General features: G+C 41.0%; 1 protein-coding gene across 1 annotated transcript in view; it reads left to right on the forward strand.

The window, feature by feature from the left end:
- Window positions 1-20,737, forward strand: part of polrmt (polymerase (RNA) mitochondrial (DNA directed)) — a 53,394-nt gene that overhangs the window by 27,553 nt on the left and 5,104 nt on the right. Inside the window, exons 14-20 of the mRNA XM_061825232.1 lie at window positions 107-193; window positions 2,661-2,774; window positions 13,682-13,734; window positions 15,046-15,144; window positions 16,239-16,311; window positions 19,096-19,187; window positions 20,487-20,560. Of these exons, the coding sequence (XP_061681216.1) occupies window positions 107-193; window positions 2,661-2,774; window positions 13,682-13,734; window positions 15,046-15,144; window positions 16,239-16,311; window positions 19,096-19,187; window positions 20,487-20,560 (592 nt within the window). The remainder of the gene's footprint in view (window positions 1-106; window positions 194-2,660; window positions 2,775-13,681; window positions 13,735-15,045; window positions 15,145-16,238; window positions 16,312-19,095; window positions 19,188-20,486; window positions 20,561-20,737) is intronic.

Below are 20,737 nucleotides of genomic sequence, written 5' to 3' on the forward strand. Positions count from 1 at the left end.
ACTGCTTGGCAGCCATTCAGCATCATCTTTGACTTCTGAAGGTTCCTCTTTACAATAATTCAGCGTTGTATAATGTGTGCGCTTGCATATCATTGGTGTCTTTCAGGAATATGTATGGGAAGCATCTCACTACCTGGTGCGACAAGTCTTCAGTGGCCTCAAAGAGATGTTCACAGGGACTAGAGAGATCCAGGTGCGTGTGGTACAGTAAAGTCCTCATTTAGGCCCTCAATGCCATTCGTAAAACTTTCTTGAATGGATTAAAATAGAGGTTAATAAGTGATGCTATTTTATGTAGAAATTTGAATTTTCTCATGAATTGGGCTCATAACCATGCATAGACAAGTTTGATGCACAAATCTGTGATTTATCTTTTATTTTGTACTTGTTTTAGTTCATATAAAGAGTAGTAGCTTCTAGACTCAGGACAGAAGTAAGTATCTGCGAGGAACAGTATGGTTTCATGCCTAGAAGGAGTACCACAGATGCATTATTTGCCTTGAGGATGCTTGTGAAAAAGTACAGAGAAGGTCAGAAGGAGCTACATTGTGTCTTTGTAGACCTAGAGAAAGCCTATCACAGAGTACCGAGAGGAACTGTGGTACTGCATGCAAGTCTGGTGTGGCGGAGAAATATGTTAGAATAGTACAGGACATGTATGAGGGCAACAGAACAGTGGTGAGGTGTGGGTGTGTGTCCACCTTCTGTGTGTTAACAGTTATCGCAGATTGTGCAGGTTCATGCTTTGATTGCGCACCCGGAAAAGCCATCAAACGCTCAGCTTCCGAGTTTTTGTATTGATCATGTAAACAAGCTTGACACAAATCTCGAATACCATTTCCTGAAATTTATAGTTGACAAATGACCGTCAAAAAAAGATCAGAGGGGTTACATGCTGTCTTGCTTGTGGCATGGCTTGTATATTTTTTTTCTGTCATGAGAAAATAGACCGTAACTGCACAAAACTTCAAGTTTTATGACAATATAAATTTTAAGTTGTGCTTAGGGGCACCTTAGAGTGAACTGCACTTTCACCAGTTCCCATCGTATTTTGTCTCATACAATAAGTAAACAAATATTGTTCCACAGTTGAAATATACTGCAGCCAAATTATGATGAGTAACTTTCAGATCCACAAAGAGTCATATATTTCTCTTATTAATGACTAGTTCTTGGCACTACTCGGTGATGAAAAACTGCCAACAGAGCACATTCATCACATAGGCTCCATTTATAGCATCGAGACTTGCACCTGGCGGGGGACCGTGTGCATTATCTTCGCAAGCGGAGCACGGCTCGGCTAGCTAATAGAACCAGTGCCCGCCGCTGTGGTGCTTCTCCTCTAGGGATCGAGCGGGGACAGCCCGGGTTTGAGATAAAGAATTTCCGGCACCGAATCAATCCCAGCGCTGACCTCCTTCCTTCTTCGAACATGTCCCATTTATTCTCGGCACACTCTCCCCCTCGCCCCGCCCGGCCACCTATCAATCCACTCATCGATCAGTCCGTCTCTAACTATCTAGTTAGTCCATCCGTCACTCCCCGGCTGTCTGCTCGTCTTTGTTTCTGGCTCAAACAGAGATATAAGATGAGAGCACATTCACCCAGGGAACGACTATGATCATCCATCTTTCTCACAGATGTGTGTGTGTGTGTGTGGTGTGTGTGTGTGTGTGGTGTGTGTGTGTGTGTGTGTGTGTGTGTGCAAGGAGGAACTTACTGGCATTACTAGGGTTTAAAGACAAAATGGAGGCTTTACAAGCAACACAGTTGAACTTTGCTTTTTTAGCAACAATCCCTCACCTGTTCCTTGGCAAGTCAGTCACGATTGTTTAATTAAAAAGGTCGTTTAGATGACTTATGGAACATTAACTTATAGAACAAGGACATTTTCATAATAAGCCTTCTCAATGACCCGTCTGCGTTTCTAAAAATGCACACCAAATATGGGCTGACATGACAATGTTATTACACACTTGCTTAAATACCGTAATTTCCGACCTACAAGCCGCGACTTTATTCACACGCTTTCAACCCAGCGGTTTATGCGGTGATGCGGCTAATTTATGCATTTTTTTCCCAACGGCCGCAAGGGGGCACTTGAGCGGAAAAGGTAAGAATGAGACCGGTGGAATATATGTGCCGAGGAAGTGACTTTTACCAGCCCTGTTAGCGCTCTGCTAGCGTTAGCTCTGTGCTAGCATGTTGCTGTTGTTACTGGCGTCTCAGTGATATTTACCGGTACATTTTATTTCAACCGGCCCTGATAGCGGTACCGCTAGCTTTAGCACGGCACTGGGGTTAGCGCAGCTCTAGCGTTACCGCGGCGCTAACGTTAATAAACTTTCTGTGTACCTTCTTTCTTTATAAATATCTTGTGTTTCAATGTGGGCACTTGCGGCTATTACACAGCTGCGGCGTATTTATGTACCAAATGGTATTTCCTTTACAAATGTACTCGGTAAGGCTTGTAACCAGGTGGGTTCTGTAGGCCGGGAATTACGGTATATGAAAATGCATAAGTTACCGTTGCGTTTTGAACATTTAAAAACAAGTTGGATGTTGGATTAAGTGAAATTGTTGGATATTGAATCATAAAGGCGCTTTTGTAGGTGCTTGTGCCATGGTCTTATTAATTGATTGCAGTCTTTCTTTCGCAGGACTGGTTAACAGAGAGCGCCAGGCTAATATCTAAGGCGGGACACACTGTGCAGTGGGTGACTCCGCTGGGTTTGCCCATCATCCAGCCCTACCACCGTACACGTAACCACGTGGTAAGCAAGCTTTCAGAAACTACTATATAGCTAACTGAAATACAAAAATCCTATAATAACCTTAACTAACAACAAATCACAATATCTTCGAGTATTTCTATACCCAGGTAGCTTTGACTGTTCTTGAGTGGTTGGCACTACTGTTATCCTTGGTTTTGCATGAATGTGACATTGCTCTATTGGGCATTTTTTAAATACATTTCTTCCAGTTGGCCGTGGAATGCCATCTTATGTCATCATGTGATTAGCTCAATATTTCCCAACAGTAGTTAGATTAGAAATATTTCACAGCACACCAGCAAAAAATGTCACATGAACATATTGTTCCCTGAAATAGTGGTATAATAACTCACAAATTAGTATAGGGCTGTGAAGTTGAACATTCAACTGATATACTTACAGCAATTAAAGAAAGAAACAGACTAAATAAAGTGAAATTGGATACAGAATAGTGTAGAAATGTACTTCAGCAAAAACTGCATTATTTTCGCTTGAGAGCGAGAAAGAGAGCAGAAATTCTTGTTCAACTCACTAAAAAGTGTTCCATAACCAACTCATTGCCAACTTCTTGCATCCCTCGCTGTGTTCTGGCAAGGTTGGAGAAACACTCCATAGAGTTGTGGGTACTGCCAACATTTAGAGTCCAAAAGCATTTTAAATGGTATTATTTGCGCCTTGCTTCTTTTGTGTTGTTTTTTGTGGGGGGAGATTGTTGAAATATTAAATTTCCTCTCATGCTTATCACTCTACACCACGCACGTTCTTGCCTTAATAAATATTGTTGAGACGCTTCAACCCCCTTGTGAGTCAACAGGACTCACTTCCTGTTTGTTTGTTTTGTGGAATATCTTACTAATGCTCCCTTTTCCTTTCCTGCCTTCTTTCAAAAAGGAATTTTTTTTTTGCATCTTCAGTTTGAGTATTGGACTGGTAAGAGATTTACCAAAAAAAAAAAAAAAAACTGATTATTTACATGACAGTATTTTAGATCGCTTCGCTAGGCTGACAGTTTAGTTCTGACCTCCCAGCATATCTATCTCAACGGGTGCATTTCCAACGCGCCGGGATGCGTTCTCGAGCCAGAGTGCTCCGGCTGGAATGTCCGGTCCTGGTCCTGATAGGCTGGGCGTCGGAGAGTGCAGCGCTGATGGTGGCGTGCGATTGGCGTGAGTGGCCCTGACTGTAATGGAGCTCCACAACATCATTAGAGTTGTTTGTCACCGTGGAGAGCCTAACAGTGCTGTGTCTGACAGATAAATGTCAGCGTGCCATCACGACTGTAGATAGCACGTCGACTGTGTGTGCACGTCTGCATGTGTGCTCGCTTATGATTAGTTATTCCTTGTGTTCTGGCGGAATTTCCGTCCTCATTTTAGATAACACATTCCCAAGTGTTGGGAAAAATTCTACGTAGACTTTACGCTCCAAGTGAGTTATCCCGATTTAGTCCCTACAGTTTACATACACTGTGTAAAAACACACGTTTCACTTTTTTGTCTCACTGTCAGACGTCAAATCAGACTAAACCTCTCTTACCTCTCCTGGATCACCAAAATTATAAAATTTTAAATCCAATGGTTTTTTTTCTCTCCACATCCTTTTTCAAAGTACCCATATCCCATTTACCGAATGAAAACCTTCCTGCAGTACATTTGCAGTGCAATAAATTAGAATGTTGTGGAAATGTATTTCATTAGTTCAGAAAATACTTTTCAGAAGGCCAATTCGTACCTACTGTATATCAATAGTTTAAAAGAGGGGTGCTCAATGCGTCGTTGTCGATCGCGGGACGGTGTGGCCCCCCCAAAAAAAAGAAGACAGCCAATGTTCTCTCCAAACTGCGCACATGCCCAATTGTGCACCGCTCATGCAGTCTCTTCGCAGATATTCTGCATTGAGGGCAAAAAAAAAAAAATTCAATGCAAGTTGAAAGTATTACATACACCGATTCAGTTTGTGGCATTTTGCAATGTGATTTGATGAGTGAGGGATGATTGCTTGTAGCATCCAATGGCAAAATTCACATACTGTAAAAAAGAAGAAGCCACTGGTTTCTTTTAGGCAGCAAACGGAATTTTTTCTAACAACCGCTGGTCCGCCACAAACTTTTTCCTAGTTTACCTTACCCCCCCTTAAAGACCTACACTCATAATTACAAATATTACAGTACTTACAGAGCCCTTCAATGTGTTTTATAATGAAAGCGTCCACCACCGCTGCTTTAGTTAGCAACACAGTCTGGCAACGTAGAGCAAAGACAAGCTAGACATGCTGCTTATGTTTACATTGGATATTAATGGAGATAGTTAAAAAAGAAATGCTGTTGTTTTAAGATGCATTGACTATCGGAGTATGTGCATAATCGAAAAAAAAGTGGTGAAACAGGATGAAATTTTCTCTCTTTTTTTTTTTGAGTGAGAAAGGTCTGGTCTGAAGCCAAAGTAGAAAGTGCAGGATGAGATGGTGTGTCATTTTAATATTCCACCTTGGCACAGCCTGATCCAGGATGAAAGCACAGACAATACAGTGCACAAAAAGCTAATTCTGTATTTTAAATATAGGAAGGAACATAACATTAACCTTAAAACGGTTCGGGAGCATCATCATCATCTTCCCCCGTCATTGGTAGCTTGCGAGAGGCTGGCTTCTTGACAGGTAGATCTTGGGGTAAGAAAGGCTGGGCACCCCTGGTTTAAAATTGTTGACATCATCTTTAATATTGTAACTCATCAGATTGTGAATTTCTGTTGAAGTTTAAACTAAAAATTCACATTGTTACAAAACAAAATCATGATTTTTTTTTTTTTTTTAATTGTTATTGGGAGCACGGGTTTAAATGTACTGGGTGCAATAACCACATTCCTCAGAGGTGTACCTGATTACTACTACCGCTAATAAAAATTTATTCTACATCGACCTTTTCTTTCAAGATGATCTCATTACAGAGTACTCGTTTTGGTTCTGAATATGTAGATTTGCTCATGTAAGGGAGGAATTTTATTTATTTATTTTTTTAAATCATGAGAAATCCAAAACAGCCTGCCTTTTAAACATTTTACAGAGAACTGTCATGTAGCAGTTTCTCAAAACAGCTCTTAATTGCTTGATGGATTGGTTTTAGCGTGTTTAATCCTGAAGAAAACGTGTCAGTGGCAGTGTCTACGTGGCCCTTGGTGGGAAAACGTTTGGACGACCTGAAACCTTAAAATACCGATCCCACATGATTTAATCGTATTTAAACACACTTCTACACATATTTGAACACATATTTAACAAAAAAAAAATCCCAATAGGTTACCGACGATATAGCAGGGGATTACCATACTATCCCTTGAACCAGTTTTTGACGACGTAAGTGATTCAATCCCCGGGTTTATTAACTGAGTAAATGAAGGACGCAGACATACTGTATAGCAGATGCCAAACACACGCAGGCATCAAGGCCTTAATCTTGCCCACTGTGCTGTCCTCTCTTTAAGTATGACATCAAGCAGAGGGTAGCTTCAGTCGGGGGAGTTGACACCTCACAAGCAGGTGCAAGAGAGCCGCGCTGACAGATGGCGGCTCCCCCGAGGGTCCATCTTTCGTCCCTCTTTCCTCTGCTTGCTTTAACGTCCAGCGTGGAAGAGGAGGCTGATTAGCTCTTTGAAGGTTTATTATTTGCATACGCGCACCGATGAACTAGCGTCACACTCGACTTCCTTTATCCCCTGCTATATTAATACTCTAATCCAGTTGCATCATTGGGCAACAAAAATGAGAGGAACTTATCGAAAGGTCACTTTCCCCCCACGCATTGATGGATTAAATTCAATCTCCCAGTCTCCTCTCTGCCTCTTCAACCCAAGGCCATTGTATTGCTGGGGGGGTCATTTGTAATTAGACAAGGGATGCGATCGCGAAATGAGAAGTCAGGTACTGTAAGAAAACCAATAAGGGTTGAGAAAGTGGTTGCCTCATCATCAGCCAAGCTGTATGATGGTTCTTTTTGCAAATATCGTGATGGGGGTTTCATTTATCACAAGAATAGTACAGTATTTTGTTACAAAGCAAAGCAAATTTATTTGTATAGCGCATTTCATACCTGAGGTAGCTCAATGTGCTTTACATGATTAAAGGCATTTGAAAATAGATAAAACATTTAAAATGGGATAAAAACAATAAAATTGACGAACAAAATATTCGGAAAAAAAATGAGTTAAAACCGCATACAGTGCAAGTAATATGATAAAAAAGTGGATATATTCTAAAAAGCATGAGAAAAAAGAAGAGTTTTCAACCTGGATTTAATAAGATTCACAGTTGGAGCCGGCCTCACCGTTGTTGGCAACTTATTCCATTTGTGTGCAGCATAATAGCTAAATGCTGCTTCACCATGTTTGCTTTGGACTCTCCGCACCACTATTTGACCTGAGTCAGTCGATCTCAGAGCTCTACTGTGTTTGGATTCCGTAAGCATTTCTTTCATGTATTCAGCACCTAAATCATTTAGGGATTTATAGACAGTAGCAGAACTTTAAAATCTATTCTAAAGCTGACTGGAAGCCAGTGCAACGAATTTAGGATTGGAGTTATATTGTCTGAACGCGAGCTGCAGCATTCTGAATGAGCCGCGGCTGTTAATTACTCTTTTTCTGAGAGTCCAGTCAGAAGACCATTACAGTAGTCAAGTCTAATTGAGATAAAAGCATGAATGAGCTTTTCCTTGTCTACTTGACACATACAAGATTTCAGTCTAGATATGTTCTTCACATGGTAGAAGGCAGTTTTTGGGAATGATTTGATTTTGGGAGTTCAGTCAGAAGACCATTACAGTAGTTAAGTCTAGTTGAGATAAAAGAATGGGTGAGCTTTTCCTGGTCTGCTTGACACATACAAGAGTTCACCCAAGATATGTTCTTCATATGGTAGAAGGCAGTTTTTGTGATTGGTTTGATATGATTGTTGAAAGTCAGGTCAGAATCAATCAAAAACTATAGTACTTCCTTCTCACATAAAGACATTTTCTGGGGAGCCATATTTAAAAAAAAAAAAAAGATGTTACTTCATCATACGTTTTAATTTTCCAAGGTTATTCTCTTACCTTTTCAATTTTACTATCATGTATTCTTGTGATTACAGTTTTGCCTTTTGAAGGTTATGCTTACTGTCCTATATTATGAGTTTATTGATAAATTTACAATGTTCTTACAAAATCTTGGTCATTTTTTTCTTTGTAAAAGTACCATCTTATTATGGCCATTTTATTCACTTGAAAATGTTTTATGCCAATATTTAGTTGATTTATAAAAATATAATTGTAATATTTTTGACTTTATTTTTAATATCTTCATCATTTTTTTTCTTGTAAAATTGAAATATTATTGCCTTAAACTTTGGTTGCGCTGGTTGCCAGCCGCTCGCAGGTTCCTTTCCATGGAATATAAATACGCAAATGTAATCAAGTACTTTCATGGTTGATGGTGGTGAGGAAATGAAAGGTGGATAATGGGATTGTGAGACACTAATCGGATCAGAGGTCACTCGGGCTCATGTTCCTCTTTTTTTTTTTTTTTTTTTTTTTTATTTATTATTATTAATCTATATTCTCCTAATGCCCACACTTGCCCCAATGAGAAAGTACAATAAAGTCTCACCCTTTGCTACTGGTCACACAGGTGTATACTCATCTGGATCGGCTTTGATTGGATTTTATGGATATTTTAGTTAATAGTGTGACAACAGGCTTATGGGGTAAAGTCCTCTACGAGGCTAGAAGCACTAAGGTTATGCCGGGCGTAGTGCGGTAATTTCCCCAGACAGTTAATTATTCCACATAATTTCTTAATAGATGTGTGACAGGCTAGAAAGTCTTAATGAGGTTTAGTTTCCACACAACAGCAGTGCTAATTTGTATACAGTAAAACAATTGATGTTTCAGAAAATCCTCTCGGAAATTGATTCAGAACTCTGGACTCCCACTGGTTCTTTCTTGGAAGCATTGTCCCTTGAGGTGAATTGGGCGGTCATTCGTTCAGAAACCTCTTTTTTTTCCACTATGGTCCACTAACAAAAATTCAATCTGGACCGAAGCCACATTACATCATAGATCATCGCATCTCCAATAGTTGTAGTTGAAATGGGGGTCAAAATTTATCCAGAGATGTTCAGGGTAGGTTCAGTTTTTTGTATTATTGGAATAAATTAATCACCAAAAGTTGTATTTGTAGTTTATTTCTTGCATTGAGCAGAGGCCCTGGATGTTATTCTGACTAACACGGAAGCTCCTGTAACACGTAAACTAAGCGGGAGTCATTGTTATTAAAAATTTATAATTTGTTGTAACGAGATGTTCCAAAATAATAAATAAAACCATGGATAAAAAGTAACAGGCTGGTTCACCAAATCAAAAGACAAATATATTTTTAGTATTTTGATCTTTTTTTGGAGGTAGTTTCCTGCTCTTGTAATTTCCATTACAGAAATCCTACCTAAACACAATCAATGGACCTCTTCGATGACGATCTTAAGCTCCGCCCCCTTAGCCCTGTCCCACAAGCTTCCAAAATGGCAATTGAACAGAACATGTTTGAAGTCGATTCTCTGTCGCGTATTCTAGATAATATTGAGGTATGTTTTTTGCCAAATGCATCAGACTTGTCCAAGAGAGTTCTACAGAGAGGTCTCAACTATTTCACGCAAGGATGCGTACACGGAATTAAGATTTTGGACGGAGCAGGACGCATTTTCAGAGATACAGCGAAATGTTGGCGATCGATGCAGAAAAGTTTGACACCTCACAAACTTCATATTGAAATCCAACAGGATCAAATAGTGGAATCGTACTGCGTGTGTAAAGCAGGGTGAGTAGTTTTTACTTGGAAAGATCACGAGTAATATCATTGTAGTCTTTAGAAGTCAGTGGGTGTATTCATTTGACTGAGCTCGTAATCGAACCCAGTGCTCTGTCTTAAAAGTCTGACGTGATACAAATAGGCAAATGGACATTTCTCTTGCAAGACATTGTGCTTTGACGTAATCACTAACGTCATCCAGCATAAAACATGACACACTTCATTCAGCAGGTCAGTGATACACTAACAAAGTGAAAGTTGTTCTCCTGCAATTTATAAATCACTGATAATAATTCAATCAAACTCAGAGAAGATACTTCTGCCTCACTTATCTTCAAACATACAGCCTTGTGTTTGTTGATATTGTTCACATTTAGTTGTACGTGCGGTCTTCCGCAAGCCTTAATCCTTCGTCCACTGTGTTTTAGGCTTTGGAATATGAATGAACCGGGCCACTTGTAACCTCGCGGTATATATTTAATCAGAATTTCATGTTTCCCTAGCGCATCTGAGGACCATTTTCTTCGTTACAATAACTTTTCCAAGCGCATGCTACTGACAACCAGCATTGCTTGTGGGACGATGTGGCGAAAGGGGCATTCAAACCAGGGGTTAAGACAATGCGGCTATCTGATTGGCTAATATCGTACAAGTGATTGACAGGTCGGAAAGGTCCATTCCTTCCGAAATTATGGCCAGATCATAGTTGAGGGATTCACTTTGTTTGAATGTTACTAGAGTTACCATGCTAATTTACATTGCTGCATCTTATGTGGATGCAAGTTGGTGTTGCGACAGCGTCACAATTTTTTTGAAGTCATGTAAGAATTGAAATCAATTTCCTCCGCAGGGTGTCTGGGCTCTCCCTTAGAGATAGGGTGAGAAGCGCGGTCATCCGGGAGGTGCTCAGTGTCCAGCCGCTGCTTTTCCGCATTGAGAGGAGCCAGATGAGGTGGCTGGGGCATCTGATTTGGATGCCTCTCGGACACCTCCCTGGTGAGGTGTTCCAGGCATGTCCCACCGGAAACAGACCCCGAGGACGACCTATGACACGCTGGAGAGACTATGCCTCTCGGCTGGCTTGGGAACGTCTCGGGATCCCTCCGGAAGAGCTGGAAGAAGTGGGTGGGGAAAGGGAAGTCTGGGTATCCCTGTTGAATTTCAGTCAATTGGAATTTGTTATGCCATCAATCGCCTGTCACTGTAATCTACATCAAGAGTTGTCCATTCAGTTTATTGTAAGAGAGGAGAAATTGCCTCATCTGTTACGGTTGTGAGACCAAGATTTTTCCGAGGCCAAAGAATCACTGTATAAGTGATGTTAATGTTTGACTTTTTGTCAGAGGCGGCATGCTTCGAGTTGAGCGAGCATCTTTAGAAATTATAACTCTAAATGTCCTTGCGATGCCCTCTGCGCCTCCTCTGGCGTCGGAAGCGGAGCGAGCCATTCCCGGGGGGGTGAAACCATGTTCCATTGATCTCCCAAGATCCTGTGGCATTTTGAGGTGAAATAATAATAAGTGCGCCTTCACTTTCAATGACGAAAAAGCGTTTGGTCAAAAGAACGAAATGCGCGGGAATACATCGGCTTCTTCATGAGATGACTATTTGAGTGTTGGAGCTCTGTTTTATTTACTGGACGTGATGAATGTGGACAGCTTCCTTCTGTGGGGTTACTGATTGCTTTTGTACATGTAGCCATCTGCACGGCAGGTCTGAGGTGATGGACACCGCGGGGGGCCGTCGTCCCCCCGCCACTTCTCTCCTCCAGGTTAGCCAAGGTCTCATCCATCGTAGCTTTGAGGCACGTCTCCCGCAAAGATCATGCACGCTCACATTTTAATGAAAAGGGGCACAGTACAATGTCAAATTATGACCTCATTTAGTACCTAGCCTTCCATTCGTCACGCCAAAGGTTGCCCCCATTGCATTTGGCCCCACCCTTTCACGAAAGCTTCCTCTGTACCTTGCCCAAAATGTCCTAGGGCATAAAGATAAAGAGGAACTTGATGGACAGATTCCCCCCCCCCCCCCCCACAGACCCCCACCCATGCAACTATCCTACTCAAGCGTTGATGTATGAGATTACAGCTGTGGCAGAGACTAATGGGCTTTTCTCCACACTGTCGCACTTTTTTCCAAACTATTTTCCTGATAAAAGTCCGATTTTTGTCATTCATCTTGCTGCATCGACTTTCGCCATCAAAGTGAGTTTCTTAGTGACTCACCGAATGTGACTGTGATCGACTTTAATCCGTGTAAACCCGTCACCTTAATTCTGTTATATCTTTGCCTTCCTTCATGCCAGCTACTGTATATTACTCGACCTGTCGACATCTGCAGTCAAAATTATCACACTATATCATACTAGTGCAAACTAGTTAAGCCAAGTGTAATAAAATTAAGAGAGGAGAAACTAATTACTCAGACTGGCATATGTAATGGAGCGTAAACAAGGAAGGTCTCTTGTAATTTCCATTTATGAAGCTTCATTTATGACTCGGCAGTGATCAAAACCTTCTCCTGCCTATTGTGCCCATCCTTAGTGGCATTATAAGAAAGAAGCCAAAGGAAAAGCAAAACACACGTCATGTCATTATCCAAGCCGCTTATCCTCACAAGGGGTTGCGGGAAAGCTGGAGCCTATCCCAGCTAGCTTCAGGCAAAAGGCGGACTACACCCTGAACTGGTCGCCAGTTGGTCACAGGGCAGATATCAACACCATCACTGAGCGGGAACCGATCCCATGCTGCCCACACCAAAGTGACTCTCAAAACACACGTTAATGCAGTATAAGAATTTCAGGGGGGCGTAACAACCTACTAGGGGGACAACTCCAGAAGAAAAACTAAAACTACTTACCATGTGAAGATCGACATTTGGCATCTTTTTTTTTTCTTTTTTGGAGACATTGGGGAATGTGAATTGCGAAAATATGCGGTTAATTGATGGCATTATAGTTGTATTTCAATTTAAACCCAATGAATAATTGAAACGGTGAGGATAATCTGACAGTAATACCCCCCCACACACACACACGCACAAAGAAACAAATTGGTTAAAGTACAAATAAAAATTCACAAATCTGCATTTTCTGCTGTATAAAAACAACCATATTTGCCTTAATTAGACAATTTGTTCACTATCGTTTATTTGAAACAATTGATAAAGACAATCTTTACAGTTGCAAATGTACTGTGGTTTTACACGCTAGCTAACGGGAAAGTCTGAACTGTCATATTTGACACCCCAACGAGTGTTTGTACTTTATTCTCCAAATTTTTGCTGTTGCAAATAGATGGAAACTAGTGTCAATGTCACTTCTCGTTGGCTTCGCGAGCACATCCGCTCATGATCGATACGTGACTGGATCAATTTGAAAACGTGCCACCTGATGTTGTCATCACCAGATGCGTTTATTGTCCAATTTTCAACCCAGCATTTTTTGACAATGCTGATTTGAACAACATACCTCTGGAACAAATGAGACCACATCCCAAACTTGGAAAACTCATTCTGCGTACCGTCTTTGTAAATATCTTATGTTTCAATACTGGGCAGTTGTGGTTTTTACACAGGTGCGGGTAATGTATGTCCCAAATGGTATCTCCTTTACAAATGTACTGGGTGAGGCTTATAATCAGGTGCGCTCTGTAGGCCAGAAATTACAGTAATTATTAGGAGTTACATAGAAAAGAGTGTACAACTTGGGATAATGACCCAGATGCTGCTTCACTGGGACGTGATTTTCTTTACTCATGTAGCAGCCTGCTGCGGTAAATTCTCATTCTGCCTTCAGAACTACAGCGGCCCGCACTTTGTTGGAAGCTTTTATCACACTAGCGAGGAAGCTGGTGGTCGAAAACTAAAGTCATAAATAACTTGAGCCAATGACACGATAAACAGCAACAAGGGTTCGTAGATGTTGGCAGTGACCTTCGACTGAATTTAGTAGTCTAATATCAAAATGACAAAAGTGCTCTTCTGAAATGATTTGTTGTTGAGCTAGTTGCCTAGCGATGGCCGATGCATCTAATCTTGTCATGATATGTGAGTCTGTGTCTGTTTTTGCAGATCAAGAGCACCATGCAATACCTCAACCTCCAGATCAGCCATGACGCCACGCAGTAAGTGTCTTTTCCACATCTTGTGTGAATAATCTGAGCAAAGTGGTTCCATGAAGGTGAAGCACAAATTCTATAGTACTGCTCAATTTTGAATTAAATTTGAGATCATTCATTCTAGAATGAAGATTTTCACCATCATAAATCCTTTAACTTTACTGGCGTACACATTTGTTATACAATATATCGATATAAATATACTGTATGAATACTTCCTATTTTTTTTTATAACTGTAAATCAGGCAAATAAAATACTGTAATTCCTGGCCTATAGAGCGCACGTGGTTACAAGCCTCACCGAATACATTTGTAAAGGAAATACCATTTAGTACATACATGTGCCGCGGCCACGTAAAAGCCGCAAGTGCCCACATTGAAACCCAAATTGAAACACGAGATATTTACAAAGACATTACACGGAAAGAGATTAACGATAGCGCTAACATTAGTGCCGCGCTAACGGTAGTGCCAACGCTAGCGCCGTGCTAAACCTAGCAGCAACACTAGCACCACACTAATGCTAACAGGGCTGGTTAAAATAAAACTTACTGGTAAATATCAAGGAGACACGCCAGTAACACAGTAGCAACACGCTAACACAGCGCTAACGCTACCGCAGCGCTAGCAGGGCTGGTAAACATCACTTCCTCTGCACATATTTTCCACCCGTCTCATTCTTACTTTTTCCACTCAAGTGCCCCCTTGCAGCTGTTAGGAAAAAATGCACAAATTTGCCGCATCACCGCATAAACCGCAGGGTTGAAAGCGTGTGAAAAAAGTCGCGGTTTGTAGGTGGGAAATTACGGTAATTTAGCCAGTCTGATTGACTTGCTCAAGATTCGTTCTAAAACGTGACTAATGTAGAGAGTTTGTCATTTTAAATTGATACTTGATCCCAGCTGCAGTCAGAAAATAAAATCATTTGTGTACACGGTAGCACATTAAATAAGCAACCCACAATTTGGCTGAAAGTAATTTCAATACTGCTATATAATATAAACGTTAAAAATTCAATTTTACAAAACGTGTCTGCTTTGCTTAAGTACTATATTAATAACAGATTTAATGCTGAAAAGTCTTTTAAAGAAACTCCACAATATTTGTCTCTCTTCTTCCTTTAATAAGTACATGACAAAAACTAGCCTTGTTGTACAGTGTTATAAGTGTTATGCTTTATACAATGTGTAGAATTGCTACCAATCTCCCAAGAGGGTTTATTATGAGGCTTGGTTAGATGAGTTGAAGTTGCAGCTAAAACTGCATGCACAAGTGCCACACACGTTAATGAACCTGCGTATTTACTTCTCTTGTCAGGCGGCCAGACACAATCAAGCAGAAAAACGCATTCCCACCAAACTTCATCCACTCACTCGACTCCACACACATGATGTTGACGGCGCTTCACTGCCAAAGGTAAGCTATGTAAAGGAAAAAAAGATGAATTAAAAGCTTTTTAATTAATTTGTTAATCGCGTTTAGCTAAACTTTTCAGAAACATTCATGGTTGATGTGAACTAGTCTTTGCTCTTCCACTTAAGTGTGCATGTGATTTTTTTTTTCCCTTTTATAGGCAGAATTCCATCTTTTTAAATTGCATAGATGAAAAAAATATATATATTTTCCATCTTCTGCAATATTCCGACTGTAACCTGTGCCATAATCCACACTCGTTCATTTTCCAATCCGACTTTTGCAAGCGAGATGGAAAATTTGATACGCGTCTGTGAATGTGTTCCTCCTGACCATTGAAAACGTTTGTTGTATACGAGGGAGTTTACAACCAACACCAGTTGCCAACAGGGTAGTCGATAACGAGGAGAGAGTTCAGAAGCAATTACTTGTAAAAATGTCTGTATTATTTACTGATAATGAAACCTGACGTTAATAATTGTTAAATTAATGCGTTTCAATCATTTACCAAAACGAGAAATTAAAACGTTTTTGAATGGATACGATATACACGCTATGAAAGCACGCTTGCGTGCCAGGATGCAAATCTGAATTCAATTTAGTTTCACTTCTAGTATTTGAATTTGTAATTTTTGGGGCCAAAGGTATGCACCTAAATAATGAATATGAATAATGAAATAGTGTACATTTTAAAAATAAAATAGCATTTATTTATAGATGTACTAGATATATTTCATTCATAATACAATTTATAAAATGTGCACATTAAAATTGATCATCCTTTGATCATGTTTGCTTCATTCAGTCAAATCACATGCCTGAGTTGTCTAACCTTGTCTATCGGTTCAATGTCTTTGCTTCTTGCAAGAAAAAAACTTATACAATACAATTCTTGGCTTATTACTATAGCCACAATTTTTTTTGTCAGCACACACTATAACTAGTTATTCCATGCTGCCAATGCAACCTCGTGTTGCTTGTAACGCACCCCTTGGAAGATTCATCTGTGAATAAGTGTAGCCAAACATCTGGCTTTTTAGGCAATTTTTAACCTTTTGTGTGCTTTCTGTTCTCCTTTCAATCTGGCCTCGCCGAAGCTTCGGTTTGACATTCGTCTCAGTTCACGACTGTTTCTGGACACACGCCCTCACAGTGGACACCATGAATAAGGTATTCACTTTCAGTATTCTTCACTGTTTGCTCTCTCAAATGTCTGAATCCTCCTGCTACTCCGCAAACACAGTGGCCTTCGATCTTCATGTCTGACCTGATCTGATATGGGCCCGGGTGTAGAGTTCTCCTTTTAACACTGAAGGTTTTAAGTTTCAGTCTGTTGCTCCCCATCTTTACTTTCAACATTTTGTTCTCAAATTGATCTGTAGGACAATGCGTTTTGAACACACAGACAAGCCGTTTCCACTTTCCACCCAGTGCCTCTTAAAAATAGCACTGAAACAAATGGCCTGCTGTATTTGATTTTCCAGCAGTTGTAGCCTCAGAGACGCAAAGCCGTTTATGTCCTTATGCCATCTTGACCGAATCAACCAAGCGGCCCTCTCCTGAGTACAATTATCCTCTTGCATAATCCCCTGTCTCTTGATGCGCTGGGGTCCACCCACCTAATTACACAGGTAATTGAACTTAGCGCCGGCGGAAGAAGTATTTAACGTATTAGTCAACACTCCAGCAGGTGAAGCAGAAACCGGCACTTTTATGAACAACCCGAGATCACTCATCCACAAAAAAGACTGGAACCTTGGTAAATGCTGGTGGTTAGCATACAATCAGCCCATCGTAGAATACGGTTTGTTCTAGCCATGTCAAGTAATACGCTAACAATCAAAATTGCATTGTATAGAGCTCGTGCACCTACGTCATCAAATCACGTTACTAGCCGGAAGTGTCAGTCAAACAAAGCATTCTACAATGCTAAGTCGGTTGGAGACGACACGAAAATTCATCCTATAGCACGACCCCCAGAGTTTTGTCCGATACGGTTAAACATTTCCAAGGTGATAATAAACGAAGGTACGTGGAAAAATGAGACACCAAATTAATGCCGAAGTCGAAGTTTTCGCTGCTAAGAAATTGGACTGTTAACCCACTTCTGCTGGTCTTGGACAACTGGATCTACACATGGATCTGGTGAGTAAGTCGTCGAGATTTACACGGATGAGTTTGAAAGCATAGAAAATTCTGGACGCATACAAATACTTGGTTGCTGGATCTGTTCTCAATCAAGAATAAATCCCACAGAGTGATGAAGCCACTCTGATTTTTTTCAATACAAAAACCAATATTTAAATAAATGACCCCTGGTTTTACACAATCTCGCATTCATGAACTATAACTGGGGAAAAAAAAAGACAGCAAATCAGCTCCTCTGTACACGGAAGCGTGTTGTGGTCACAAGTTAAACTTTGGTAAACTTCTCTGTGATGGGCATTTTTTTTAAATATGTGTTGTCCTCAAAAGAGTCCAATGCGTATTTAAAAAACAAAAATGAACCACTTGGATAGGCTTCAGCCCCCGTGCACGGAAGCATGTTGCAGCCACACGTTACCCTACATAAACCTCTGTGTGACCGACAGTTTATTTTCTTTTTTTGAATACGCATTGGACTCATTTGAGAACATTGCATATTAAAAAAAAAAATGTCGGGGAGAGGTTTACTGAAGTTTAACCTGTGGCCACAACACGCTTCCGTGTACATTGGAGGCAACTCCCTGTCTTTTTTTTTTTTTTTTTTTTTTTTTTTTAATGCATTTTTCTCAAATGAGCCAACTTGGCATCATAAATACTTATTCATAATTTGAGATTGAGAAGAATAATTCCTACCTGAAATGAAGTGATCACTACACAGTCCTGTTTATTTGGTCGGGCACCATCCATCACGTTTAATTGCCAAAATCCATCGATCTTTTCTCGTCTTTTCAGCTGGTATTCCATAGAAAGATCTCTTTGAATATCTGTCACGTCTGTTGTGACAACCAACAACACAAGTCTCCAGCATTGTGAATATTCTGCTCCAGTTCAATGTCCCCCACACTGTCGAGCAGCTCTTTTTGACCGGCAATATAGCGCTGTAAAAATGGTGACGTCACGTGCACAAGCTATATAGGCCACTTGATCGATGTATACATCAGCAAAACGCACGCCAACACAACTCTATACACAATTTGCATTTGTCCTGTACAGTGAAAACTGGGATTCTTCTATGTACCGAGCACATCGAGTCTAAGAATTTGCCCACTTAAGTCGGTGGCGACAACAAACTGCAGTCGGGTCAAGACCACGATGAGGATGACAGATGTACAATTTGAGCAGAATTTTGGAGGATGCAAAACAGTGGTTGGAGTAGCTTTGTGCTGAAGATCACAATCAAATCTATTGCCAAGTATGTCAAAAATACACAATTTGTCTCCGCTCTAGTACAATCACAGTTTGTTGGTTGACAAAATACATTTTGAGACATAAAGACAGACGCTTCACGTGGAGGTCTTGGGATGGTGTGTTGTGCAGTTGTGAGGCTTATTGGATGCGCTGTAGTGCTGATTCCACGGAAAGGTTTTTTGAGATGATTTATTGTAATGAAATAAATTATCTATGCATGGGCAAAAGCTCTGGACATTCCTGCTGTCAGCATGTCCATAACAGATTCCATCAGATCTCTGGCATTGTGCGGTTTGGTAAAACTGCACATTTTAGAGTGGCCCTTCATTGTGGCCAATGTAAGGCACACCTGACCTCAATTTATTTACAGAAAACTGCAATATTCATACTGTCTAATCAACATCTTGGAGTGCCACAGCAGGTGAATGATTATCTCAGCTCAGTAGAAATGCTCGCTTATATGAGTTTGTGAACAATATCTGAGTAAAATAGAAAACGGATGGGAAAAAGATTTAAGTCTTGTAAATTCAGATCCAAAAATAATCTGCACCCCTTTGGTAGGTCATCCGGGAGCAGTTTGTGGCACTGCACAATCAGCCCATCCTCCAAGAGCTGTCTGACTTCCTGCTCCACAAGTACTGCTCCACACTCACGTAAGTGCCACACCCCACTTGGCAGCAATCTGTTTAGACATAATCAACCAAAAGAATATATCTTAACTTTAAATAATCATAGGTTGCTGGTAGTGTTTTCCTTTAATTGATACTTAGCAGGATTACCGTAGTTCCCAGCATACAGAGCACACCTGATTATAAACCTCACGCAGTACATTTGTAAAGGAAATACCATTTGGTACATACATAAAAGTAAAAGCCGCAAGTGCCCACATTGAAACAGACATTGAAACATGAGATATTTACAAAGAATGACTGTACATAGAGAGTTTAACGCTAGCGCCGCCACGGTAACGCTAACACGAGGACCACCGGGTGCGCTAACACTTCCGCCGCGTTAACAGTGACGTTAAAAAAACATACTGGTCAAAATCACTGAGACACGGCAGTAACACGCTAGCGCAGCGCTAACAGGGCCGGACCGGTAAAAGTCACTTCCTCAGCACATATATTTGGTCTCACGCTTATTTTTCCTCTCAATTGCCCCCTTGCGGCCGTTGGAAGAAACGCGCATAAACCGCAGGGTTGAAAGCCTGTGGAAAAAAAGTTGCGGCTTATAGGCCGGAAATTACGGTAATTTAAAAAATGGATATTTTTGCGGTGGTGTAAAACAGAGCTGCACCATACTGGAAAACTTTTGCACCTTTCATGTATACTTGCAAAATAACGTAAATGGGAACTCTGAATTATTTCTCCCGTATTAGCTTGACAGTTTTTTTTTTTCCTCCTGCCTTCTCTGCGGTGTTGGAGTTTTCTGGCCCCAGGCACCCTTTTGCTCATCTCCTGGTATTTTTTCCCTGAGCTAATTGGACATTGTATCCTTTACACTGAAGCCTCCACCCTTGCTTGTGAAGGCCCAAACGTCACAAAGGGCCATCTTTCACGGATGGAGAGTCCACTTTAAAAGGCTTTTTGTGTGTGTGTGTGTGTGTGTGTGTGTGTGTGTGTGTGTGTGTGTGTGTGTGTGTCCTTGTCACAATCTGCATCCCAAATGATTGTTTGCAGCCCATTGCGAAGTCTTCTTTGTGAGCAGTCCCTATGTTGCCCTGTTTCCCTCTTTTTTTAATTTAATTTTATTTTGTTTCTAGCTCTTGTTCCATAACACCATTAGATTGGATTGTTCTGGCTGAGTACAGAAAGAGCCCGTTGAGATCCAAGTCAGGAACTCACCGAACTGACTATAAATGAGTTTTTATTGTGGTGTGGATGAGCTATGAAGTTTTCGACGCAGTTTTTCCCCAACCATTAACTTTTTATTCTGCCCCCTTTCCTCGGCAGGGCCGACAGAAAAAACAAAAAGTACCTGGAGGACCGGCGGCTCATGTTGCTGCTGGCCAAAGTGCCGCAGACAGGTCAGTCAGCATGCAGTTGTTTGCCCTTTGCGGCGGGCCGCTGCTCCTGAACGCCGCACATGCCGTGCGGTGTTTGTCCTAATTGGCTGGAAGGACGTCCGCGTAGCCTGCAGCGCTGGAGCCAACTGAACGTCCATTTTCTGCTTCGGTCATGAGTGGCGTGTGCGTGGAAAGGAT

The sequence above is a fragment of the Syngnathoides biaculeatus genome, chromosome 7 (genome assembly GCF_019802595.1).
Source record: "Syngnathoides biaculeatus isolate LvHL_M chromosome 7, ASM1980259v1, whole genome shotgun sequence".
NCBI classification, from domain to species: domain Eukaryota; kingdom Metazoa; phylum Chordata; class Actinopteri; order Syngnathiformes; family Syngnathidae; genus Syngnathoides; species Syngnathoides biaculeatus.